This window comes from Sinocyclocheilus anshuiensis, unplaced genomic scaffold (genome assembly GCF_001515605.1).
Source record: "Sinocyclocheilus anshuiensis isolate Anshui unplaced genomic scaffold, SAMN03320099.WGS_v1.1 scaffold1085, whole genome shotgun sequence".
Lineage (NCBI taxonomy): Eukaryota > Metazoa > Chordata > Actinopteri > Cypriniformes > Cyprinidae > Sinocyclocheilus > Sinocyclocheilus anshuiensis.
This window is the reverse complement of record NW_015557129.1, coordinates 292,157-319,756: the sequence shown is the minus strand read 5'-3', so window position 1 is coordinate 319,756 and position 27,600 is coordinate 292,157. Positions and strand designations below refer to the sequence as shown.

Here is a 27,600-nt window from a genome sequence, read left to right as displayed (position 1 = left end):
ACTTGTGCCGAATGAGACGCGAGTAATAACCTCCAAATACATCTAGCCAAACCCGCGCTCGCTCCGTCTTGTATGCACGCAAGCATGCACTGTCACAATCTAATGCACTGTAAATGCCAGATTTTTAAAAACAAATAGGCCTACCGGAACGCCAAAATTTAAAATCTGACATTTTCCGGAACAGGATCCAGCAGGATCAAATGAAGTACTGGTCATAATACTCACATAAAAATGTTTGATGTGAGCAACAGTGTTATGCTGCAGCAGCGCCGATGGAAGCGGTTCACTGACTGCGCAGCACAGCCACACGCGCCACAGTTACGTTTGGGATCATTTTATTTTAAATGCCATAATGTCAGTTGAAAACATTGCAATTGTGTTTTAAAATACAACAACGAGCACCACAAAACCATTTAAAGAGGCGCGTTCAGCGGTCTCCGTGTCGGGATAGGAAACAGTCAACAAAGTAAAATGATCTCAAACGTACGGCGCTCTCTTCATTTTATCAAATGATCATAATCACATCTATTCATTTTACAATCCTGCTACTAGCATTTTATTCAGACTAAAACCCCTTTAATTTGGGTGAGAAAGCGGGGTTTTTTTTGAGTGGCTTTTGCACATCCTGTCATGCCGGTGACTGCGTGCTGCTGCAATAGACGCATTTTGCTGCATTAAAGTTAACGATTAATTGATCGTTAATTTAAACGACGATCGATCATGGAAATGATCGAAAATTGACATCCCTAATGGCTACCATCAACTGTTTAGTTCCTAACATTCTTCAAAATATCTTCTTTTGTGTTCAGCAGAAGAAAGAAACACATACAAGTTTGGAACGACTTCAGGGTGAGTAAATGACAGAATTTCCATTTTTGAGTGAATTATCACTTTAAATGAGTAACTCTACAAAATGTACATTACAGTATTTTAATGGTCAGACACTCACCACATGTTGGTTCATGATAACGTCACCAAATATGGTGTTTTCTACCATGATTGGAGCAAATGCTGTACAACCGTCCTTCTGGTCAATTGTTAAGTTACACTGATTTGGGGTCTGAATCGGCAGTTGTCCACGTGATACAGAATTATTATTATTATTATTATTATTATCATTATGTTGGGGAAGACTGTTATGCTTTTGAACTGTCATGTGTCCAGAATGTGTTTGAACGCCGTCACCATCTGTTTAAAAATAAATAAATACATAAATATCCAAAACAGTGTAAATATTATAGTAAAACATATTGAAGACTGAGAAACATATTGTCTAAAAACAAAGGAAATTATACATCTTTTCGTATGTTTGGTATGCATCTTTTTTCTGATTTTCTTCAGCGTGCACTTGACCCTTTTTAATACTTCTTTCTTTCCATGCGCTTTTTGTAGGGCCTCTATGGTGTCTTCCAAACTCCCTGTTGTTCTGCAGCGGTGTTAAGAAAAAGATAGAGAGTTATATGTTCACATACAAAACCAAAAATTGTGTCCAAAATAAAGGTTGATGGCAGTATTCATAACACCTGCAAGCACATCATTAACAAACCTGATCACCATGGACTCATCATCAGTTTTCATTTATCATGCGTGAGACCTAAGCTCAAATCCTGACTTTATATACAATTTATTTATAGGCCAGATAACATAACCCATAACCATAGCTCATAAATATGGCAACAACAACAAAAAGGCAACCAGTTGGAGAAACGGCATAACCAGAAATAACACTATTCTTTGACATTCGTGGAAATGCCATTTATTCTCAAAGTTTTGTGCTATACAAAGAATTATATTCTGAGTGTGTTACAGTTGTTTTGATGTCTCTTGGCGAAATGGTCATTGAGTTTAATGGAATTAGAATATTACATATATTTACACAGCTAACAAATACAATGTAAATACCACAAAAAGAGCCTTGTGTCAAAATATCAAACTAATGTCAGGTAAAACATTGCTAAATCCCAATTGAACTGGCTAAATAGACTATGTACAGTATTATCTTTTGGTATGGACTAGCAAATCATTTTTGTTATCAATAAATTGGTCAAAAAAGCAATGCAAACGACAGCACTAAACATACCATAACACGTAGTACCACCACATAAATATCACAGTATATTAAGATTCATCATCGTTATCCTGTACACACGCTATATAAACGTTAAAGGTTTAATCGTATTCGATTATCGCATCGTAATCGTAAAATGGCTACCTGTTCAAGAGCTTGTCGAGTCTCTTCTTTAATAAAAAGAGGGTCTTCTCATCCAGATCTTTGATGATCGTCTTCACGCGTTCCATCACTGCACGTTTGTTTGAGGACTTGTGTGACGCAGCTGTACTGTGTGTCTAACCGTTCAAGTTTCAAACTGTAAAAGCGCGCCAAACAGCAACGCGCCAGATGAGGCGAAGCGCTGCGAGGCGGGAGGATCTTCGTGACGTATTGAGCTGGCGCGCGAAAAAAACAAAAACACTTTCGATTCACACAAAACAAAACAAATACTTCAGTTATACTTCCGTCTTTCAGTTTCTGATGATTCCCGCCATTATGATTATGTTATTCCTATATGTTTTTCGGAACAGAATTTAATATTAGATGAGTTTATGGGTTTAGTGTTTTACACTTTGAGACTTAAACGCGTTATTATGATGTTAGATTAGATAGCCTATTTATATTATATGGCATTGTAATTTTATTTGAGCGAATTTCGTCCAACTGCTCTTTTCTGAATATGCAATTTGTATTCTTTGCTAAAGTAAAACTCGTGGTTTTACATTAGCAGTATTATTTGTTGGGAAGGATGACATTAAATCGAATAATAAATTGAAATAAATTGTAATGTAGACATGCATTTTCTGTAAAGCTGCTTTGAAACAAGTATACTAAAGTATACTAAAACTACAAAACACAAGTCAAGCATAATGTGTGTAAGTTTCAGGGCAAGGCAAGTGATTTTACGGCATATTTACTACAGTTTATCTTCAGCTCCTCTAAACACTGCAGAGCACAATTATACAGGAGTCTATTTTTAATAACTTAACAATTGTGCAAATCAAGCGCAAACTGAATGTGAGGTCTGTATTACGCAGAGTTGATCAGCTGTACTTGGTGTTTTCTGCAGTGACCAGCAGATGGAGACACAGGACACTCACTACTCATCTGCTACGCGCATGCGCACTTGGACGCACTGGATGGAACGGAGCAGATTTGGCTCCACAGAGAGTGAACCAACTCCAGGGTTATTGTAATCTATTAACTACACACATCCGGCAAGTAGCCTAAGCTTATGGAAGCCTGTTTCCTCCACTGATGAAAAAATTAGTTTTTGGCTCAAGGTCTGCATTTAAAGTCACACCAGAGGTGTTCAGCTGGGATTAGGACTTGGCTTTCTGCAGACCAGTCCAGTTCTTCCACACTGACTCAATCAATCTTTTTTTTAACCTTGTCTTATACACAGAGGCATTGTTGTGTTAGAATAGAAAAGGGTCCTGTTCAAACTATTGGTATAAAATTAGAAGCACACAATTCCCTAGAATAGCATTATATGCTTAAACATTAAGATTTGTACTCGTGGAAATGATTAAAGTAGTCAAACCTGTTCATTAGAAGGGGGTGTCCCAATACTTTGGGTAATATAGTGTATGTTTGGTGCGGTAGGGGCCCGACCCCATATTCTTTCATAGGGCCCAAAATTGCTAGCGGCACCACTGGATGGAGGTGGGCATCTGTCACTATTCTGTCTACAGTATTGGAATTTTCTTTTTCTCTATATTTTATTACCATATTATATTTTTTATTTATTGTCTATTCTCTCTATTATTAGTGTTTTATTTAACTTTATTACCTTAAATTATATCTATGTGTGCACTATGTTTGTACTTTCTGGATAGGATATCCATAGGATGAAACATGGGCAGATCTAAATTTAATGTCACAATCGACACTTTTAATTTCATTTTTATTTTCACTTTATTCGCGACAGCCGTAAAATGTTTAGTTTAATTGTGCTGGGGCATTTTTGTTCAATTTGTTGGCATTTTTGCCCCAAGTTCCCGTTAATTTCTGACCCTTGCAGGGAAGCAGCCTTACACGCGCTTCACATATGCCTTGAACATTCTGCTCAACTATTTGATAGAGATCATTGAGAATATGATAAATATAATCTGATTTAACCACTACTCATTACCCATTATTTTATTTATTTATATTTTACTGTCTTAAGACATACCCAACCAAATGGTTCAACTGTCATTTTATGGAAACGTTAATGAAACTAATCTAAAATTGACTATTGAATATTGAAAACTGACTAACTGACCTAAATTTCACTAATATGATACCTTTGATATACATGCTGAAATAATTTGATTATTATGATTTTAACTGGTTTAATGTTCTTGAGTGATTGGAGTGATTGATCCTACAAACTCCATATGATGATATTAAGGCTTGTTTTGTGCTCACATATTGACCTCTGTTATCTGTAAAGCCATTTCTCTAGAGTCTTATGTGATGAATGCGTCTGTAAAGGGCCCCTCCGCTCCTCCAGGGGCCGTTTGATCAGACCCAGACTTGAGGTTGGATCAACCCATGGACTAAATTAGATCTGATGAAGCACTGAGAACATCATTTCATAATGTGTGGAAAGACAAACGCAAACACACATTTACATTCACACTTTACACTTCATTATGACACGAGGCGGATCAGAACTCACACGTCTGCTTTATGACTTTCAAACAACACGTCTCATTTGTAGATAAAACTATATGAGGGAGGAACTGTCAGGACATGTCCAGTGCAGAGTAAAGACGGGGAATAGAAGTGCTAATTTTAGTCGGATGTTTCGTCCCCTCAGGTGCAGCGAGCTCCTGAATTAGACGAGAGTCGCAAATAGAAAAGAGCCTCCTAGAAATGAGAGCTGGAAACTTCTGGGGCTGAATATGAGCGCAGGGAACGGTCTGAGGAAAAACCCCGGCCGAGAGCAACGGATGTGAGTGTGGAGCTGTTCTGAGTCTGATGGGATTCACGGAGAAGCTCAGATGAGTGATCTGGGGTCAGGGATGTGGGGAATGCGCTGGAGCTGGTTATCTTTAGTGCCCCCTGCTCAGTGTGTTATGTGCTCAATGAGGAGAATGAGCAGCGCTGAACGCTCCTGAACATCAGCAGCAGCCTGAGCTCTACACTACAGCCAACCTCAACCATTATTAGATTTCAGTCCCCACCATAGCACAGAAACTGCCCTTGTTAAAATTACAAATGACTTGCTTCTTGTGTCAGACCAAGGCTGCATCTCACTGCTAGTTTTACTTGATCTACACACACACACTCTCTCTCTCTCACACACACACTCTCTCTCACAGACATACTCACGCACACACACACACACAGACACTCTCTCACACAGACGCTCTCACACAGACACACTCTCACACAGACACTCTCACACAGACACTCACTCACACAGAGCAGTTAGCATCCGACTAACATTTAGATAGCTGTGTAAAGAGTAACTTTCAATTCACTCGTCTCTCTCTCTCTCTCTCTCTCTCTCTCTCTCTCTCTGTCTATTCGCTCTCTGAATGTGACTGAATCACAGCAGCAGACGCTCAGGAGGAGAAGAGAAGCAGCGTGATATCAGAGGAGTTGAGGTTAGATGCTTCACATGTTGCCATGCTGCGATCGCTGTGTGTGTGTGTGTGTGTGAGTGTGTGTGTGAGGGAGAGAGTGAGTGAGTGTGTGTGTGTGTGAGTGTGTGTGTGAGGGAGAGAGTGAGTGAGTGTGTGTGTGTGTGAGTGTGTGTGTGAGGGAGAGAGTGAGTGAGTGTGTGTGTGTGTGAGTGTGTGTGTGAGGGAGAGAGTGAGTGAGTGTGTGTGTGTGTGAGTGTGTGTGTGAGGGAGAGAGTGAGTGAGTGTGTGTGTGTGTGAGTGTGTGTGTGAGGGAGAGAGTGAGTGAGTGTGTGTGTGTGTGAGTGTGTGTGTGAGGGAGAGAGTGAGTGAGTGTGTGTGTGTGTGAGTGTGTGTGTGAGGGAGAGAGTGAGTGAGTGTGTGTGTGTGTGAGTGTGTGTGTGAGGGAGAGAGTGAGTGAGTGTGTGTGTGTGTGAGTGTGTGTGTGAGGGAGAGAGTGAGTGAGTGTGTGTGTGTGTGAGTGTGTGTGTGAGGGAGAGAGTGAGTGAGTGTGTGTGTGTGTGAGTGTGTGTGTGAGGGAGAGAGTGAGTGAGTGTGTGTGTGTGTGAGTGTGTGTGTGAGGGAGAGAGTGAGTGAGTGTGTGTGTGTGTGAGTGTGTGTGTGAGGGAGAGAGTGAGTGAGTGTGTGTGTGTGTGAGTGTGTGTGTGAGGGAGAGAGTGAGTGAGTGTGTGTGTGTGTGAGTGTGTGTGTGAGGGAGAGAGTGAGTGAGTGTGTGTGTGTGTGAGTGTGTGTGTGAGGGAGAGAGTGAGTGAGTGTGTGTGTGTGTGAGTGTGTGTGTGAGGGAGAGAGTGAGTGAGTGTGTGTGTGTGTGAGTGTGTGTGTGAGGGAGAGAGTGAGTGAGTGTGTGTGTGTGTGAGTGTGTGTGTGAGGGAGAGAGTGAGTGAGTGTGTGTGTGTGTGAGTGTGTGTGTGAGGGAGAGAGTGAGTGAGTGTGTGTGTGTGTGAGTGTGTGTGTGAGGGAGAGAGTGAGTGAGTGTGTGTGTGTGTGAGTGTGTGTGTGAGGGAGAGAGTGAGTGAGTGTGTGTGTGTGTGAGTGTGTGTGTGAGGGAGAGAGTGAGTGAGTGTGTGTGTGTGTGAGTGTGTGTGTGAGGGAGAGAGTGAGTGAGTGTGTGTGTGTGTGAGTGTGTGTGTGAGGGAGAGAGTGAGTGAGTGTGTGTGTGTGTGAGTGTGTGTGTGAGGGAGAGAGTGAGTGAGTGTGTGTGTGTGTGAGTGTGTGTGTGAGGGAGAGAGTGAGTGAGTGTGTGTGTGTGTGAGTGTGTGTGTGAGGGAGAGAGTGAGTGAGTGTGTGTGTGTGTGAGTGTGTGTGTGAGGGAGAGAGTGAGTGAGTGTGTGTGTGTGTGAGTGTGTGTGTGAGGGAGAGAGTGAGTGAGTGTGTGTGTGTGTGAGTGTGTGAGTGAGTGTGTGTGTGAGGGAGTGAGTGAGTGTGTGTGTGTGTGTGTGTGTTCTGCACGAATGGATGCGTGTTTCTAAAGGTAACACACTGCAGACAGCGTCTCTGTGTGTTTGAGATCATGATGAAGGACAGGTTTGCGTCAGCGCTCGTCATCACACTCGTACCTGATTCTGTCTGAGACTGATATCACATCCCTGAGGTCAAGTGTGTGTGATCACAATGAGCCGTGAATGTAACACACACTAAGCTGGTAAAAATGTATTGAAATGATGGTTAATTATAAATATCAAATTATAATGCGAGCTAGACTGAAACATTTCTATTTCATTAAATATTTGCCTAAAATTGTCTTTTAAAGTATTTTAGCACAATATGAAAGATTTATGACTATATTATGTCATTCTTTGCTTTTAATGTATTGGTATGTATTTATTTCAGTAAATATGTGCCTGTTATGACAGTAAGCATGATATTTATAGTCTGTTGTGTTTATTTGAGTGTTTACAAGTTAAAGTTAAACAGACCAAAAAATCAGTTCAGCTAATTGACAAGGCAACATTTCTCATTTATCTCAAAACTGAAACCAAATGAATAAAAACACACCTGTAAACAACAAAAGATAATCAAACTGACAAAAACACAACAAAATTACTCAAACTTATATATATATAATCAAAATATTAACAAAAACTCTAACAGTCTCTGAATGATACTGAAATAACTGGAGCATCGTCACACTGAGCTGAATAATAACGCTGTTGTCTTCTGTAGAGCTGCTGTAGAGCTGGATTTATTTGATATGCATCTTCTGATATTTTCCCGTCTATCACTGTGAATCTGTCCTGTATAAAGCGCTCTAGTGACCGAGAGCTGTGTACAGGGTGAGATCAGCTGTGTTTAATGCAGAGTCGGTGGTTTTGTTGTGAATTCTTCTGCACATGGACTGAAGCTCCCGCTCGACGGATCCAGGGCTCGGGTTGCAGGCTTGTGAAAGCAGCGTGTGTGAGAGATGGACGAGACACTGATACATGCTGGCCGAGATCCCGTCATTCCACAAACAAGCTCAAACTCATTGCCACTGAACTGGCAATGTGCTTCCAGAGCGACCGCATGCATTCACACAATCAGAACCGACAGAGGAGCGTTCATAATCTACTGAGATCCAGACACTCAGACCTGCTGGTGTGAAAAGCTGAGCAGATCCGAGTCGAGAAGCGAGATCAGGATTATTAGCAGTGATTTGATGAGGCGGTGCTCATCTTCTCGTGTGTTTAACGGCTTCATCTCGTCCAGATGAAGGAATATTTGAGTGAGCAGCAGGAACAGATGATTGTGTAGGGATAGTGACAATCCTGAGACCTTCTATATGCTGTTTCTATGACCGACGGATTGTGAAAACATGCAAGTTATGGCTTTTGACAACATGAACATGTCACACATGAGAGTCCAAAAGACTGAGAAGACTTTATCAATGTGAGATTCAAACTTAATATGAACCTGAAAGGTGTTTGTTTAAAAAATACAAAATTATGTCAAATGCATCTTACCTCTTTCATATTGTGCTGGATTTCTAATTAATGACTAATCATATGTAAGTAAATGAGAGTCATTGATCATGTGCGTCTTTGTACAGACAGTCAGATTATAGATCAAGATGCTCTTTTGATTATCAGGTTTAGTTCTTGTAGCTCCAGTCAGTATTTTATTTTATTTTATTTTATTATTTAATTTAATTTAATTTAATTTAATTTAATTTAATTTAATTTAATTTAATTTAATTTAATTTAATTTAATTTAATTTAATTTAATTTAATTTAATTTAATTTAATTTAATTTAATTTAATTTAATTTAATTTAATTTAATTTAATTTAATTTAATTTAATTTAATTTAATTTAATTTAATTTAATTTAATTTAATTTAATTTAATTTAATTATTTTATTTTATGTTATTTTTTAATATATATATATATATATATATATTTTTAGATTTAATGTAGCTATTTAATATATCTTTATAATAATTATTTTTACTTTTGTATTTTCTGCTGTCATGTTAATTTTAGTTAAAGTTTTAGTAATTTTGTTGTGTTTTTTGTAATTTTAATAGATTTTGTTATTTTTAAGTCTTTATAGTTTTTATTTTTTATTTCAAAATAAAATTAAACTACATTAAAAATTTGCTTTGGAAACTAGCTGGAATTAAAAAAAAGTGTATGTTTTTTAATATTTTATTTCATTTCATGTTAGTTTGTTTGTTGGTTGGTTGGTTAACTATAATAATCCTGGCTAGTACTGAGTCATTCTCACATTTTATGTTCCACTTCAACTTTTACTCACCTATAATTTGTCAATTAGAAAACAAAACAAAATAAGAGCATTTTCTGGTGTGGTCTGAGACGTTTGGTCGGTGTATGTTCATAATGGCTGGATTAGTGCTGGATTACTAACTCTGGTTAGTGTGATTGACAGGACTGGGGAAGTGGAGCAGATGTGGTTAATTAGCGTTTGGACAGCTTCAGGGTGGGATTAAACACGTCAAACACGCAGCTTCTGGAGCTCGGTAAATAAAACAGCTGCAGTTTAATGTTGTACATGCACAGATTCACACTGCTCGCGCTCAGGATCCGGCGGGTTTGACGCGTAACAGCTCAATCCTGTAATCACTGACGTGGATCCTGGTGTTTTACACAAACTCCTGCAGCTTCAGATGAACCGATCAGTTTATCAGAGCCGCAAGCGTTCATCAACACCTGCTGCTGCAGAGTCTCTAAAGCGCTTCATCTCCATCACAGCAGTAAATCCAGGGAACCAGTGCCTGATATACCTCATGAATTACTGATGTTCTCCTGTACAAACATCTGAACATCAAGATATATTTACTGGAGAAGCACCATGATGTAACATAAGAAGTCTGAGAAATTGATTAAAATGAAGTGAAACAAGAGGAAATATCGGCTGGTGGGGTCAGAAAATAAACCTCTTTTCACTGTGAACTTCAAAAGTAAATGTATGGTAAGGATTTTGAAATATTTGTGCTGGAAAACAAGACAAAAATATTGATGAAGTGAATTGATAATAAAACGCTAGAAGACGAAGGTCAGCTTTCCACATATCAGTGGAACAAAGTCATTTCTAAATCTAAAACAAAGTCATTTCTAAAACACACATCTTATGCAAAGACTGCAAGTCTTTAGCATTCGCATAGCAACACCCTAGCAACCACAGAACACCCGAGCAACTGCATAGCAACACCCTAGCAACCACCCAGAACTCCCCAACAGTTGCGTAGCAACACTCTAGTAATCATCCAAACCCACAGCAACCGCCTCTCAAATACCCAGAACACCCTAGCAACTGCATAGCAACACCCTAGCAACCACCCAGAAGCTTTTTAAAACTACCTCTTACTCGCAGCTTACACCTACCTAAATCTTCAAACTATTAAATCTATTTTAAACGCTCAGGACAGGCTTACTCACACCAACATGAGAAATGAGAACCCATGTTTTCAGTGGTTGCTAGGGTGTTGCTATACGGTTGCTAGGGTGGTTGGTTGACGAGGGGTTGGGTTGCTTGGGTGTTGTCTTGACAAACTTGATCTAGTTTGACTTGATGTACCAAAATAACTCTAAAAATGTATAAAAACTATATAGACATATTTAAACAAAAGCTAATAAAAATGACAAAAGCACACAACAAACTGACTAAAAATAAACATTTGAACTAAAATTAACATGAAAATTGTATCTCAGTGATACTAAAATAACAGTGTCTCTCATCATCTTGTGTTTTAACTGGTCTAATCTGGATATTGTGAGAGGGTCACTATGGTAACGGGGCTGTGTCGTGGGCGGGGCCTCGTCACTGTTTTGTGTGGTTGTCCCAGCAGCAGCAGCAGTGTTGGTCTGATGTTCGTCAGATAATCGTCCAGCACTCGGGTCAGCTGCCCTCTGTTTTAGATCAGGGATCAGTTTCCAGCTCTCTGGGAAAAAGACTCTATTTATAGCGGTCAGAGGAGCAAACGCTCCACGAGCATCTCGCACATTGATTAGCTGAGGCTTATTCTGGATAATGAGATTTATGCAGCATGTGTTCTGTTCTTCTTACTGCTGGTTTTCTGAGGAACTCGAGATGAAACATCTGACCGTCCTAGAATCAGTGTGTGTGTGTGTGTGTGAGTGTGTGTGTATATGTGTGTGTGTGAGAGTGTGTGTGAGTGTGTGTGAGAGTGTGTGTGTGTGAGTGTGTGTGTGTGTGGGAGAGTGTGTGAGAGTGTGTGAGTGTGTGAGTGTGTGTGCGTGTGTGTGTGTGAGAGTGTGTGTGAGTGTGTGTGTGTGTGGGAGAGTGTGTGAGAGTGTGTGAGTGTGTGAGTGTGTGTGCGTGTGTGTGTGTGAGAGTGTGTGTGAGTGTGTGTGTGTGTGGGAGAGTGTGTGAGAGTGTGTGAGTGTGTGAGTGTGTGTGCGTGTGTGTGTGTGAGAGTGTGTGTGAGTGTGTGTGTGTGTGGGAGAGTGTGTGAGAGTGTGTGAGTGTGTGAGTGTGTGTGCGTGTGTGTGTGTGAGAGTGTGTGTGAGTGTGTGTGTGTGTGGGAGAGTGTGTGAGAGTGTGTGAGTGTGTGAGTGTGTGTGCGTGTGTGTGTGTGAGAGTGTGTGTGAGTGTGTGTGTGTGTGGGAGAGTGTGTGAGAGTGTGTGAGTGTGTGAGTGTGTGTGCGTGTGTGTGTGTGAGAGTGTGTGTGAGTGTGTGTGTGTGTGGGAGAGTGTGTGAGAGTGTGTGAGTGTGTGAGTGTGTGTGCGTGTGTGTGTGTGAGAGTGTGTGTGAGTGTGTGTGTGTGTGGGAGAGTGTGTGAGAGTGTGTGAGTGTGTGAGTGTGTGTGCGTGTGTGTGTGTGAGAGTGTGTGTGAGTGTGTGTGTGTGTGGGAGAGTGTGTGAGAGTGTGTGAGTGTGTGAGTGTGTGTGCGTGTGTGTGTGTGAGAGTGTGTGTGAGTGTGTGTGTGTGTGGGAGAGTGTGTGAGAGTGTGTGAGTGTGTGAGTGTGTGTGCGTGTGTGTGTGTGAGAGTGTGTGTGAGTGTGTGTGTGTGTGGGAGAGTGTGTGAGAGTGTGTGAGTGTGTGAGTGTGTGTGCGTGTGTGTGTGTGAGAGTGTGTGTGAGTGTGTGTGTGTGTGGGAGAGTGTGTGAGAGTGTGTGAGTGTGTGAGTGTGTGTGCGTGTGTGTGTGTGAGAGTGTGTGTGAGTGTGTGTGTGTGTGGGAGAGTGTGTGAGAGTGTGTGAGTGTGTGAGTGTGTGTGCGTGTGTGTGTGTGAGAGTGTGTGTGAGTGTGTGTGTGTGTGGGAGAGTGTGTGAGAGTGTGTGAGTGTGTGAGTGTGTGTGCGTGTGTGTGTGTGAGAGTGTGTGTGAGTGTGTGTGTGTGTGGGAGAGTGTGTGAGAGTGTGTGAGTGTGTGAGTGTGTGTGCGTGTGTGTGTGTGAGAGTGTGTGTGAGTGTGTGTGTGTGTGGGAGAGTGTGTGAGAGTGTGTGAGTGTGTGAGTGTGTGTGCGTGTGTGTGTGTGAGAGTGTGTGTGAGTGTGTGTGTGTGTGGGAGAGTGTGTGAGAGTGTGTGAGTGTGTGAGTGTGTGTGCGTGTGTGTGTGTGAGAGTGTGTGTGAGTGTGTGTGTGTGTGGGAGAGTGTGTGAGAGTGTGTGAGTGTGTGAGTGTGTGTGCGTGTGTGTGTGTGAGAGTGTGTGTGAGTGTGTGTGTGTGTGGGAGAGTGTGTGAGAGTGTGTGAGTGTGTGAGTGTGTGTGCGTGTGTGTGTGTGAGAGTGTGTGTGAGTGTGTGTGTGTGTGGGAGAGTGTGTGAGAGTGTGTGAGTGTGTGAGTGTGTGTGCGTGTGTGTGTGTGAGAGTGTGTGTGAGTGTGTGTGTGTGTGGGAGAGTGTGTGAGAGTGTGTGAGTGTGTGAGTGTGTGTGCGTGTGTGTGTGTGAGAGTGTGTGTGAGTGTGTGTGTGTGTGGGAGAGTGTGTGAGAGTGTGTGAGTGTGTGAGTGTGTGTGCGTGTGTGTGTGTGAGAGTGTGTGTGAGTGTGTGTGTGTGTGGGAGAGTGTGTGAGAGTGTGTGAGTGTGTGAGTGTGTGTGCGTGTGTGTGTGTGAGAGTGTGTGTGAGTGTGTGTGTGTGTGGGAGAGTGTGTGAGAGTGTGTGAGTGTGTGAGTGTGTGTGCGTGTGTGTGTGTGAGAGTGTGTGTGAGTGTGTGTGTGTGTGGGAGAGTGTGTGAGAGTGTGTGAGTGTGTGAGTGTGTGTGCGTGTGTGTGTGTGAGAGTGTGTGTGAGTGTGTGTGTGTGTGGGAGAGTGTGTGAGAGTGTGTGAGTGTGTGAGTGTGTGTGCGTGTGTGTGTGTGAGAGTGTGTGTGAGTGTGTGTGTGTGTGGGAGAGTGTGTGAGAGTGTGTGAGTGTGTGAGTGTGTGTGCGTGTGTGTGTGAGAGTGTGTGTGTGCGTGTGGGTGTGAGAGTGTGTGAGTGTGTGTGTGTGTGAGAGAGAGAGTCTGAGTGTGTGTGTGTGTGTGTGTGTGTGTGAGTGTGTGTGCAGTGCACATTGTGCTGTCTGCACATATTCATTAATGTATGTCATTCTCCAGCTGCTGAAGTATCTGTGTGTGTTGATTTCTTAATATCTCATGAAATCATTTCGGTGTGCATTTGAGTGTCATTCCAGCCGTCTCATTGAAATGCCGCCACATCAACATGTCTTACAGTATGAGTTTCCCTCGTCTGGATAAATTTACCCGCTGTGACTGCACTATGCACATGACGGGCTCTAATTGGTCAAAATGCCACTCATAGTGTGCTGATCATAATTTACTCTTGTGCGGGTGTGTGTGTGTGAGAGTGTGTGTGTGCGTGTGGGTGTGAGAGTGTGTGAGTGTGTGTGTGTGTGTGTGTGTGTGTGAGTGTGTGTGCAGTGCACATTGTGCTGTCTGCACATATTCATTAATGTATGTCATTCTCCAGCTGCTGAAGTATCTGTGTGTGTTGATTTCTTAATATCTCATGAAATCATTTCGGTGTGCATTTGAGTGTCATTCCAGCCGTCTCATTGAAATGCCGCCACATCAACATGTCTTACAGTATGAGTTTCCCTCGTCTGGATAAATTTACCCGCTGTGACTGCACTATGCACATGACGGGCTCTAATTGGTCAAAATGCCACTCATAGTGTGCTGATCATAATTTCCTCTGTTAGCAGCCGGTCTCTGAGGATCCGAGGCCTAAATCTGACCAGCGGGGTTCGGCGTGTCAGCGCGGCCTTGTTCCCCTCTGGCATTTGTCAGATGACAGCAGCAATTATCAAGCTATTTTCTGTCTTTGACCCGCAGCTCTGTGACGCACGAGGAGCCGCAGGAGCACACGGTCGGTCCAGCCGCGGCCTGCATGAACCACACACACTGAGGTGAGTTTCACCAGCGCTCACACTCGCTCTCATCCGCTACGAGTGATCACTGATCAGAGGAGACCATATGTGTGCTGTCTGTGAACCCACAGATCTGCTGCATGTGTCAACATGTGCGTCATACAGCGGAATACTGTATCCCACAATGCACTGCACTCCACCTGACCTTCCATTGTTACCATAACTATAATAACTATAACAATAACTATAACAATAACGATAACTATAACAATAACGATAACTATGATGATAACGATAGCTATAATAACTATACCAGTAACGAAATCTATAATGTTTAACTATAATGATAATGATAAATATAACAATAACTATGATAACGATAACTATAAAGTTAATGATGACTATAGCTGTTGTGTGGACTTTGCTGATCTTTTAGAGTTATCTAAACTAGTTTAATAATTTTATTCTGGTTATTCTTATTGTCTCAGTGTGAATGAGCCTTAAAGCAGAGTATCAGCCAGCGTCTTTACAATTACATAATGCTCAATTAACAATGCAGCGTTTGTTTATCATTATATGCTGCAGATGTAGTGTACATTATGCAGTGCACTAGTGTCTCGTGTCATTGTGTGCAGTCCTCATTTTTCCAGCACTTTCTGAATGAAATGCTAAATGCTTGAGATTGATTTCCGTCTGGATCAATACACAGCAGTGTTTTTAAGAGCAGGCAGATGTTCCTGCAGACGGAGCTGATCAATGAGGAGACTGATCATCGGTGGGCGCGTTTACTTCTGCTACGATCCCTTCATGACCTATTGATCGGACGACTGACTTGCTCTAGTTACACATGAACTAGTCAAAGGCTAAAGCAGCCATCTGCATCTGTACTGCTGGAATATATGTGTGATCATGCAAGTAAAGCAAATCCACTCAAAAGAACTAATCTAATAGATCATTTGCAGCAGTGACAGTGTAAAATAGCCAATAAGATGCATTCTAAATAAGCCTAATTTGCATATTAAATAGGAGTGTTTGTGCTGTAAAGTCAAGTCACTTTTATTTGTGTCACTTTTCACACACACACACACACACACACACACACACACACACACTCTCTCTCTCTCACACACACACACACACACATTCTCTCTCTCTCTCTCTCTCTATATATATATATATCGCCTTATACAGAAGGTAACACATGTTAAATCATTCGATATAGGACAAAATATTTCATATATTACAGTTTCTTATGGGGATATACATATAATAGTTGTTAGCTGAAGTTAGTGATTTGTTTTGCTGTGATTCTGAGGATTATGAAATCCGGTTTTGGTTCAGTTTTTAATCTTTGAATGTCGTGACAAACCTGATTACTATTATCTGATGCAGTCCTGAATTTTTTTATTAACGTTGACGATCCTTCGTTATGCCAATAGACTGATGTTTTTATATTCGGTTTATTTTGTTTCTCTTCATATTTTGCTACATTTCACCCTGTTTCTCGCCATGAAGAGCTGGCATCCTGTGAAGTTACTGTATGTGTATCAGTGCCATGATTAAAATGACACATATTTGGTTTTTGGTCATATCGCCCAACCATAAGCAGTTTAACCCAGAAGTTAATCGAAAGTCGAGTCGTAACACTTGATGATAGCTTCAGTGGTGTAGGTGTTCTAGGTGTGCTAGTGCTGTGAAAGACACAATCAATCAAGATGCGGCGCTGTTGAACAGCCTAAAATCCTCCAGCATATGGATGTCATGTTTGTGCACGCGCTCCATATGTCCAGTTTGCCGTGTAGCCGGTATTTTGTGCGTCTCACACCCTTTGCTCGGTGTCGGGGTATCGGGTGACCCTAATTTTAGCGGCGAGGCTGCAGGCTGATCATGCACACTGAAGACAGACTCAAATAAGAGCAGATTCACATGCAATATGTCTGAAACTGAAATGTTGCTGTAGGGGTTTTTGTTGTTGCAGTTTTAGCTCCGCTCTCGTTGCACCTGCTCATTCAGACATGCATTAATTAATATAGTGCTTGCATTAATTACTGGCATTAATTAGTGAATCTCAGAGTAATTGTGCAGACGGTAATTAAACACAAACAGCAGCTCATATCAGACTTATTCACACACTGAAGAGCTTCAGAAGCATGTTGAACCTGATTTTGAAATGATGAAGCAAAATGAGAAGAAAACAGACGTGAAAGATGATCCAGAGAGACATTATTCTGTGTGTGTGTGTGTGTGTGTGAGAGTGTGTGTGTGTGTGTGTGTGTGTGTGTGTGTGTGTGAGTGTGAGTGTGTGTGTGTCTGTGTCAGATGATTCCCACTGCACCTGTCGGCTGATATCTGAATCTATATTCTCATTTCCACGGAAGTTGAAGGGGTTTTCCCTGTTTCTGTGTCAGTGTCCCAGCACTGGAGGAAACTCTACACGCACATCAGCGTGTTTAACAATGGCACGACTATCTCACACACTGAGGTCATGTGATGTCATTTCCATGGCAACTGCAGCGGCACATACTGTACTGTAAGCACAGATCCTGACCCACTGGACGCTTTCCCAGAACATCTGATGTGAGGGAGTTCATCACGGTAATTTCTGACGCGAGACTCTGCGTTCATCATAATTACTCTTAAATCTTAAAATAATCGGTGAGCTGCAGCGTATGAAGTGTTACTTCAGTGTTTAATGTGTGTCGGGTCTTGTAGATGTTCTTGTGAGTTCCAGCGGCGTTTAAAGAGCCTTTGCAGGTTTTTAGCTCAGTGTTCAGGAATTCCCAAATGAGCTCTGGCCCTCGTTATGACCTCACTGGGAGGAGCCTCTGTTGCCATGGTGACTTCAGCAGTGTTTGTCAATAAAGCGGTGCAGAGCAGTGATCGGTGTGTGTGATGATCTGCGTTTGAACGTCAGTCTCGTTTGAGGAATGAGCAGAATCCGGGTCAGTACTGAGGTGCCACATTTCTCAGATACGTGATGAAGACCAACAGAACCAAACAAACCCAGACAGCAGAGCTCATCTGATCCATCACTTACACACATGCTGTCAGCCTTCATCTCTGTGCTTCATGCCGCAGGCGTTTGAACATGACAAATATTACAAATATTAAAGGAATAATTCACCAAAAAATGAACATTTGCTGAAAAAGAGCTTGTAACACTCCAAAGAGAAAGGAAGACTTGAAATCGCATCATATGACCCCTTTAACCATTGCTGAATTAGGCCTAATTTTCATTACTTTTCAAAAGTCATTCATATAATATGTTGTAAATAAAGAAAGTCAGACCTGCGTGCTGCTCGCTCAGTTGTTGTTGTGTTAATGAGAAACTCTCGTGCATCTGCTCAATTCACAAACCTAAATGAAACATTTCACAAACATTGCAGTGGGTCTGGTTTGGTTGATATAATGATGCCTCTTCTAAACTAAAGTACAGCTTCTCAACCTCTTAGAGTTTTTTTGTGATCCAAATATGTAAACGGCACGTCATATCTTGATTGCTTTATTTGTTTGATCTCAGCTGCGGTTTCTGGAACATTTTAAATGTACTCAGACGCAAGATTGTGAGTATGTCTGCTGGTTTATGTATGAGGTCAGTACATATAAACGGCTCCAAACATGGTAAAGTCCTGATGTTTTTAGGTGGCACCTACAGTAAGTATAGTGCTTTGAGACGTCTCTTCATTTTTTATCTTAAATGGTTTAAAATTCCCCTCATTTGGGGTTGATTATCTCTGATGTGGGAGCAGATAGGAGCCTGAAATGATCACAGATATACAGCCGACTTTATTCATGCGCTTTGAGAAATTATATAACAAATAATAGAAATTAACAGTAATTTACATTAATGATGTTTATGATTGGCATACAATAGCTTTTAGGGGCCAGTGACCACCAGGGGGCCTCGTCAAACTTCCAAGCTGGATTTATAATTCTTAAAATTACTTAAATGAGTCAAGTACAGATGGTTTAAATGTCCCTTCTTTGTCGGAGGTGTTTTTATTCAGGCTGACATATACCTCTGCTACTTCTGTTGACATGTAAATAAATAAACAGAACATGATTTTTAAAATGCTGTGCATCTGTATTTTTTCTTTTAGAATTTTAATTAAGATTATATCCGCATTTAAATAAAGTAAACCCAGTAACACACACACACACACACACACACACACACACACAACAGACCGGTTCTGATCGCCCGCTGAAACGCTGCTGTCCGTCTCTCTCTCTCTCTTGCTTGACATCAGCCTGCTGGAATGCGTGTGTGTGTGCGTGTGTGTGTTTAGTCACACCTGTGTTCTCACCTTCTGACCCGTGTGTTGAAGTGCCTGGCATTAGCTGCAGTGATGATGTCATCTGATCTGAGATCAGCTCGTGTTTGACCTCTGACCCACAGTTCAGTTCCTCGGCCTGAAGTACAGAGATCTTAAAAAGAGAACATAAACTCTCGTCTAATAACTGAATAACTGATACGTTTCATTGGAAGATACAGAGAAAACTGCCGGTTTGCTGGAAAACTTACATTTATTTGACACATTAAAAATGTCTGCTAAAGGAATAAATGTAGAAAGTTGAAGTCGCGATGAAACAGAAGTAGCATCAGATCTTCTGTTTTGCGACCTACATCTATAAAGAATAAATGTTAGGCGGGGCTTGATTCTGTGAATCGGTTGTTGATTGGATGTTGAGATGTGGGCGTGGCGCTCAACAGTGTATGCAGATGAGTGTGAGCCTGAGGGGATTAAATGATTGGAGAAATCCTGCATACGTCACCAGAGAGAAGATCCAGCTATGATATCTGATCCAACATTACCAGATCAAGACATTTAAAAATTAAACGTGCACAGATGAAATTATTCACTATAAGATCTGACATGCATTTGAGAAAATATAAAGGGTGAGTTCAGTTCAGGTTCAGATGTCAAGTCAAGTCACGTCACCTTTATTTGTAAAGCGCTTTATACAATACTGATTGTGTCAAAACAGCTTTACAGAGTCAAACAGGAAAATAGTTTGTCAATAATTCAAGAAGACAATAACAAAGAGTAATTTTTCAGTTAAAGTCAAGATGTCAAGAAAGTGACCACAAGACAAAAACACTGAGTGTGAAAATCATTTTTGTCAGTGTGTTTGTGTGACTGTCAGGGTTGGTGAAGGGATGAGGCGAGGACTGAACCGCAGGAAGTTTGGGCCCTTTATTAGCAAAAACAAAATAAAAACAGACAAAAAACTATCCTGTGGGGGGAAAAACACTACCGGTGACATGACTGACTGAACAGGACAGGAACAGGCAAGATACACGATGGCAAACATTAGACAACACACTGGCACAGGACTGCAAACACAAGGAGAATAAATAAGGAACAAACAAGGCAGGTAATGAGGGTTACAGGTAAGACAATAGACAGGAGAGCACATGACACACAGAAACAAACAAAACAAAAGCCATGTGCTCACACAAAACAATGCAGCTAAGCATGTTCACACTAAATATGACCGCATGGAAGCACGCAGCCTTTGTAAACATGAACCAAGTGCTCACAAAACACACGAGACAAGAGCTCACGGCGAGTGAATGAACACACAACCCGTGCACTCACACGAGAAACAAGACATGACAACCCCTTGCCCGAGGACACTCGAGAATGCACGCTCACACAAGGACAGTACAGGAGTGTTAGCTAAAAACAGCTAAAACCAGCCTAAGCCGGTTGGCAGGTCTTAGCTGGTTTAAGCTGGAACTAGCTGGTTTTAGCTGGTCTCCCAGCCTGACCAGCTAAAGAAGTGGCCAAAACCCCTCTAAAACCAGCCTGCTGACCAGCTCTGACCCGGCTGGATGACCAGCTAAAACCAGCCTAAGCCGTTTTTTTTCAGCAGGGAGTGCTCTGTCCCAAAGCCAAGAATAAACTAGACCGAAGTGACAGAACCCTGAGAGTGACAGGCATTGTTTAGTCCTGCAAGTTCATTCAGATCTACGGCTGTCATCTTTGTTTTATAGATGACATCATGACTGATTCATTCTGCGTGTGTGTGTGTGTGTGTGTGTGTGTGCCGAGTACATCTCTGCTTTATTAGTGGATCAGCGCTGATCGGCCTGAACATGCTGTGCAAACACACTCGTCTCACAGACTTCTGCTGCTTTTATATGAAGATAAAGAACTAACTCTACTCGTAAAATATGCTTTATGCTGTTTTACAATAGAAACAAAAGTGCTTTACAGGACGTCTGAAAAGAGAAGAGCTTTAAAGTTTGCATCACTGATTCTGTTACTCTCCTGTTTATTACTGTGGAGCTGCTTTAAAATAAAGTCTATTGTATAAAGTGCACTAGAAATAAAGGGGACTTGATTTGATTTGAGCTTTTGCACACTGTGATGTGGTTTGTATTTTATGTGATGTGTTCATTAAGTGCCGTTTCCCACAGTCCTCTCTGTTTCCCGCTCAGGGGCTCGATCATGCGTTCCCGTAGCAACAGTCTGGAGGACGCGGTGAAGGTGAAGCTGTCTCAGGCCAGAGGACGAGCGCGGCGGCAGACGTCTGAGCGCGAGGACAGTCACGGGACGAGACACGATCATGAAGACGCGAAGAGGAACCTGACGCAGGGAGAGCGAACCGCAGCCAAGAGCCGAGACCTGTCACGAGACGACCTGCTCTTCCTCCTCAGCATGCTGGAAGGAGAGCTGCAGGTCGCGTCAAAATCTAAATCTATTTTCTCAAATGCATGTCAGATCTTATAGTGAATAATTTCATCTGTGCAAGTTTCATTTTTAAATGTTTTGATCTGGTAATGTTGGATCAGAGTGTCATAGCTGGATCTTCTCTCTGGTGACGTATGCAGGATTTCTCCAATCATTTAGTCTCTTAGGGTCCGCCCCTCAGGCTCACGCTCATCTGCATGCACTGAGCCACGCCCACATCTCAACATCCAATCGACAACCGATTCACAGAATCAAGCCCCGCCTAACATTTATTCTTTTTCAGTAATCCATTAGTCTCTGATGTACATCATAATATGAAAGAAAATATCTGACATTTAATTTTTATCACATTCACACCAAGAATGAAAACTATAACAATAAAGTTATAATAATTGCTGTTATTATAAACTGTAAGAGAATAGCGAAGTCCGTGCTAATCACTTTCAAAGTTACTTTTTCCAGCTGATAAATAATATAAACACTGAAAGCCAATCAGAATCCTTCAGACTTTAAAGAGATTGAGCATTTAAAGTGGCAGATGACAAAACTGCAGCCCGCACTTAAAATATTGTCCGCACCAGATAATGTAGTTTTCGTTATAGCTATCATTACAGATGTGTACGGACCTTTAGACAAGTCATATTGTACATTGTTTTTCCTGAGACTGATGTAGTGAAAGTTTCTTACACCAAAAACAGTAAATTAGTTGATTGTAATCATCGTCTGCCTGGTAACAGTCGTTATACAGTATAATACACGTAAATCTTAAAGTAAAAGTTCATACAATGTGTGTGTGTTTTCTGTCTGTTGACAGTGTTTTCTGATTTATGGAGTGATTAAAAGAGAAATCCAAAATCCCTTCTGTAAAATCCTTTAACTATAATATGTCAACAATATGAAAGTAGAATTATGAACCTGGCTTTATGTAATGTTCAGATTTATGTTCTGGAAATGAATGAAAATGATGCGTATTATTGCATATATAAACAGAACATTTCAGAAAACTTGTAATACAAAAAAACGTGCAATTCTTAATGTAATCAATCAACGGGGAAAGTATGGTGATGTTCATTAGTTAAGTTTCACCTGTTCACCTGGTGTCTCGCCTTGAGGCAGAGAGTCAAACCCTGTTGATAACAAAGAGGCATTAGTCAGTCCCTGATCAAATTAATAATAAAAGGGAAATTAATTAGAGCTCCAGGCAGTTAATATTCATTCAGTTTTAAATGCAAACGCAAAAGCCCTTCACCTAATGAATTCATAGTTTGTTTCTGTGTTTTAATGACACGCGTGTGTTTGCTCCAGGCCAGAGACGAGGTGATCACCGTCCTCAAAGCTGATAAAATCGATCTGGCTCTGCTGGAGGCCAAATACGGCTTCGTGACGCCGCCGAAGGTGATACAGGCGCTGCAGAGAGACGCCATCCAGGCCAAGAACGGCAGCTGGCAGGAGGACATCTACGAGAAGCCCATGAGCGAGGTACGAGAGTCTCCTTCCAGCTGTGCAGGTCCACACGCGGCTCTCAGCGTGTTCTAAGCGTGTTCTAAACATGTTCTCAGCGTGTTCTGAGCGTGTTCTCAGCGTGTTCTGAGCGGGTTCTCAGCGTGTTCTGAGCGTGTTCTCATTGTGTTCTAAGTGTGTTCTCAGCGTGTTCTGAGCATGCTCTCAGCGTGTTTGTGTGTGTTCTGAGTGTGTTCTCAGCGTGTTCTGAGCGAGATATGAGCGTGTTCTGAGCGTGTTCTCAGCGTGTTCTGAGCGTGTTTGTGTGTGTTATAAGTGTGTTCTGAGCGTGTTTATGTGTGTTCTGAGCGTGTTCTCAGCGTGTTTGTGTGTGTTCTGAGCGTGTATGTGTGTGTTCTGAGCGTGTTCTGAGTGTGTTCTCAGCGTGTTCTGAGCGTGTTTGTGTGTGTTCTGAGCGGGTTCTGAGCATGTTTGTGTGTGTTCTGAGTGTGTTCTGAGCGTGTTTGTGTGTGTTCTGAGCGTGTTCTGAGCGTGTTTGTTTGTTTTCTGATCGTGTTCTGAGCGTGTTTGTGTGTGTTCTGAGCGTGTTCTGAGTGTGTTTGTGTGTGTTCTGAGCGTGTTCTGAGCGTGTTTGTGTTTGTACTGAGTGTGTTCTGAGCGCGTTTCTCAGCGTGTTTGTGCGTGTTCTGAGTGTGTTCTCAGCGTGTTCTGAGCATGTTCTGAGCGTGTTCTGAGCGTGTTTGTGTGTGTTCTGAGTGTGTTCTCAGCGTGTTCTCAGTGTGTTCTCAGCATGTTCTGAGCGTGTTCTGAGTGTGTTCTGAGCGTGTTCTGAGTGTGTTTGTGTGTGTTCTAAGCGTGTTCTGAGCATGTTCTGAGCGTGTTCTGAGTGTGTTTGTGTGTGTTCTGAGCGTGTTTGTGTGTTTCAGCTGGACAGGCTGGTGGAGAAGCAGCGGGAGACCTACAGACGGATGCTGGAGCAGCTGCTGCTGGTGGAGCGAGCTCACAGACAGACGCTCCACCGCCTTGAGGACGAGAAGAGGAACCACAGCGACTTCATGAGGAAGAGCGACGAGTTCACCGGCCTGCTGGAGCAGGAGAGAGAGAGGTCAGAGCTCTGCTTTCTGTGTCCGGTATCTCAGTTTACGAAAACCAGCGACCAAAGTATATCATTCAGTTTCAACACAAACAGTTTTGACACAGCCTTGCATGATCACATGAAACATGCGCACTAGAAAGCTTCACCCTTGTCCAGAGTCTTCATCCAGTCCAGAGACTGAATCAGTGCCATCATACAGACAAACGGAGGATTGTAGGTTGAATGTTACTTGCATACAATAATAACAATACAAATAATTTGATTAATAATTTTTAGTTAATTTTAGTATTTTTCTTTTACATTATTTTAATTTCACATTTGTATGGTTAAATACATTTTGGTAAGTGTTTTAATTTGCTTTTATTTATTTATTTAAATGTATCTTTTATGATTTATTACATTTTAGTTTTTTAACATTTTTAATTTAACATGATTTATTAAATTTTTTTTAAATAATTTATTTATTAATTTAAGACATTTTTAAAACATTTTTATGTTTTCCTAAATTTTAGTTAGTTTTATACTTTATTTTAACTTTTTTAATTTAGCATTTATATTATTTGATTAATTTTTAGTAATTGTTTTAATTTGTTATTACTTTCAAATTATTTTGCATTTGGCATCAGTGTTTAACTGGATTTGGTTTGTTTATGTTTTCGAAATGCAGCGCAGCATGCGTGTGGATCCATTGTTGCAGGATTCATTGTAGCAGCATGACATCATTTCCTCTCTGGCGTGTGCACACATTACATACACATGCGAGTATGTGCTGCAGAACATGTGTCTCTCCGTCTCTGTCTCTCATCATCTTCCATCGGGACGTTACAGTTCCTGCCCATATTGTGAATGAGAAACCGAACTGAACCGTCCAGACTGGACAGAGATCTGAGTCCAAACATTCACTCGCTTGTGTGTTTATATCCTGCCAGAGACATATTTTAGCTAATGATGTTTCCATTTTCATTGCCTTACAAGGCTCTTAAAAATAAGTCTGAGTAGATGAAAATAAGCCGCACTGATAATGTATCCAGCAGCAGAAATAGAGCCGCTCGGTGCCTTTTTAAAGAAGGAATCGAATGCTGGAGTGAGTAAAAATATCCTGCGGGATTCAGACGGATTCACACTCGCTGGCCTCTGATCCAGAGACTCGTCTTTCAAAAGTGAGTTAAATAAAGCAGGACGAGGCTCTCATTCTGGCTTCAGGGCCGATGGGACAATGTCATGTCAACTCACATTTATTTATATGCTTTTCACAAAATGCATCGTTTCAAAGCAGCTTCACAGAAAAACATGATGTTAATGTTTATAATATCTTAATATCTTCATGTTTTATAGTTGCATTTATCAGATTAGAGCTGGACGATAATAGAGTTACGTTTAAATGAAATAAAATATCAAGTAGTTGAGATTTGCTGATATTGATTTATATGAGTGTAATGTGTGTATTCAGGATACAGTTACAAAAGCTGCTTCAAAATATTAATAAAAACCAAAGTAGTATGTCAATGATAGTAAAATAACACTGCTCTTCAGTTGTGTTGGTTAAGCTGGTTAAACTAGTTAAAACACAAGCACCACAACATAAAGTCATGCTGCACAGTAAAAAACTTATTTTAATCTGCTTAAGTTCAGTTGCTGCCATACATTTTTAAGTATAATCAATAAAACTTTGCTGTGCAAGTCATTTCAACTTAAATGATGTTAAACTGACTTTTAAAAAATTAAGTTGAATTTCATATAACTTCAAAAAAAGTTGAAATTGCTCAACTTATTTTGATGCGTTAAAGTAATGTGAAAACATCATTTGTCCTGACGAACTGATAATGTGATTTTTAGAGTGAGGTTTTCTGTGCTCAGAGAGCAGAAGATCCAGATGTTCTGTGTTCATTGATCTTCTGTGAGTGAACGAACATTAATGCCAAATCAAACACTGCAGACGTGTTTACAAATGTGTGTCAGTGAATGTGAGCTCATTCGGCCCCGGGCCCTTGAGCGTATGATGTAATGTGATTACATATCTGTGATAGAGTGCTCAAAACCACACATACACACACACACACACACAGACACACACACACACACACACACAGACACACACACACACACACATTGTGGGTTTTTGTAGGTCTTGTTTTCTTCTCCTCTCACGGATGTGTGTGTTTTTCTCTGGAAAGAGCCGAATGTCTTGTAAGGAATAGTGCTGGATTACGCAGGAATCTTCAGGAGTCTCCACAGATGGCGTGTCAGTGTAACTCGTGTCACAGGGGTTGTGTTTTACAGTGATGAAGAGAGGAAGGGCTGATTTAAAGCTCCGCTCAACATCCATCATGTCCTGCGCCGTGTCTGTTTGTGTTTGCTTTAGTCTCGCTGCTCTTCTGACACTCGCTTTCGGAGAAATTCATCAAAATGAAGTTTATGCTGAAAAAAGACAGAACAAGTCAGAATAATAAACTTCATTCAAACATTTTCTATCCCCACTGGCAGGTGTTTGTTCTTCATTTTGATGAATTTGTGTCTTGCGTCATTGTGCATCTCCAGTCAGTGTGTCCTGATTTAAGAGTGTTTAGATGTTTACTCTGGAAACGAGACAGAGCTGCTGAAGAAGTTCAGATGGCTGACAGTGTCAGGGTATCATTTGGTGCCAGAAGAGGCATTATTTATGAAGCGTGGGCCGCTCTGTGTTGTTTCTCATGTGCGGTTTGAGCTGAAACGAAGGCTGACTGAGTTCTGAACTGACCGATGCCTCGCTCATATTTACATCTGCTTCTATCCAGAGTCACGTACTTACATTGAAGATTTACCTTTGATCGGTTCATGCATTCACTGGGAATCGAACCCATGAGCTACTGCTTTAGCGACAGGAATGTGTTCAGCTAAAAGAAATAAAAACAGCACTGAAGAATTTAATAGATAATAGCACTGACCCCAAGCAGACATTACATACTTCATTTTCTAATTGTTTTCTGAATGTGTTCATTAATAGTGTTGTTTATTTGCGTTCACTGATACAAATGCGATTCCCAAACTTTTTTGTCAGCCGAAAATGTTTGAACTAAAATATTCTCAGTTTCACAAATTTCACAAATTACGAACAGCAAATAACATTGAATTCATAACATTTTGAAGTGAAAACACTGAAATAGTATTTACTTGTATACATCAATAATTTAGTTTTATTTAAAACTTCAAAAACTAATTTTTTACAGTGTGCATATTTTTTAAATGAATTTTTTTGGGGTTTTAACAGTAAATAACATGCAAAAAAATCAAATGAAACTGCAAAACAAACGTACATAACATTTTTCAAAGTTTATAAAAGTTTAATTGAAAAATGAATTGATTTCACAGTTGAAGCCTGATGGTCTGATCTGATTATTTGCTTTTTTTATTACTAACACAAAACATGAAATATTTCTGAAACATTTTTTTTTCATGAAATGTGACCAAAAAAAACAAACAAAAAAAAAATGTCCTAAAAGTTGTGAGGAGTTAATTAGCCTTTGAATAACAGATTTCTAATGAGACCCCACTGTATGTGTGTTTGCATATCATCATCATCATCATCATCGTGTTTAATAATCTTTAATAATGATCTCTGCAGGGATTTTATCTGAATTAAATGCATAGTCGTGTCTCTGTGTTGCTGCAGTGGTCAAACCGACACAAACAGCTCGACTGTGGTCTGTACAGTGTTCATCCAGAGCTTTAATGTATGATAGAGAGAGTGCAGATGAACTCTAAATCACTCTCATTCCCTGTGAGATTCCTGTGCGATCCGTGCGATGGTCGCGTGCCAGAATCCAGTGGGAGTCGACAGGTACGGCCTCACTCTGACCTCAGATCAGCCATCACACACACACACACACACACACACACACACACACTCACTCACA

At 41.1% G+C, this 27,600-nt stretch overlaps 1 protein-coding gene across 2 annotated transcripts in view; it reads left to right on the top strand.

Annotated features, from left to right (window-relative positions):
* The first annotated feature begins 5,579 nt into the window (after window positions 1-5,579).
* Window positions 5,580-27,600, top strand: part of LOC107677934 (filamin A-interacting protein 1-like) — a 49,643-nt gene continuing 27,622 nt past the window's right edge. The window contains exons 1-5 of one of the 2 annotated variants that reach the window (XM_016473007.1): window positions 5,580-5,649; window positions 14,415-14,488; window positions 20,898-21,138; window positions 22,456-22,629; window positions 23,538-23,716. In XM_016473007.1, coding sequence (XP_016328493.1) covers window positions 20,908-21,138; window positions 22,456-22,629; window positions 23,538-23,716 — 584 coding nt within the window. In that variant the 5' untranslated portion in view covers window positions 5,580-5,649; window positions 14,415-14,488; window positions 20,898-20,907. The remainder of the gene's footprint in view (window positions 5,650-14,414; window positions 14,489-20,897; window positions 21,139-22,455; window positions 22,630-23,537; window positions 23,717-27,600) is intronic. The other variant, XM_016473008.1, reaches the window with a different exon arrangement.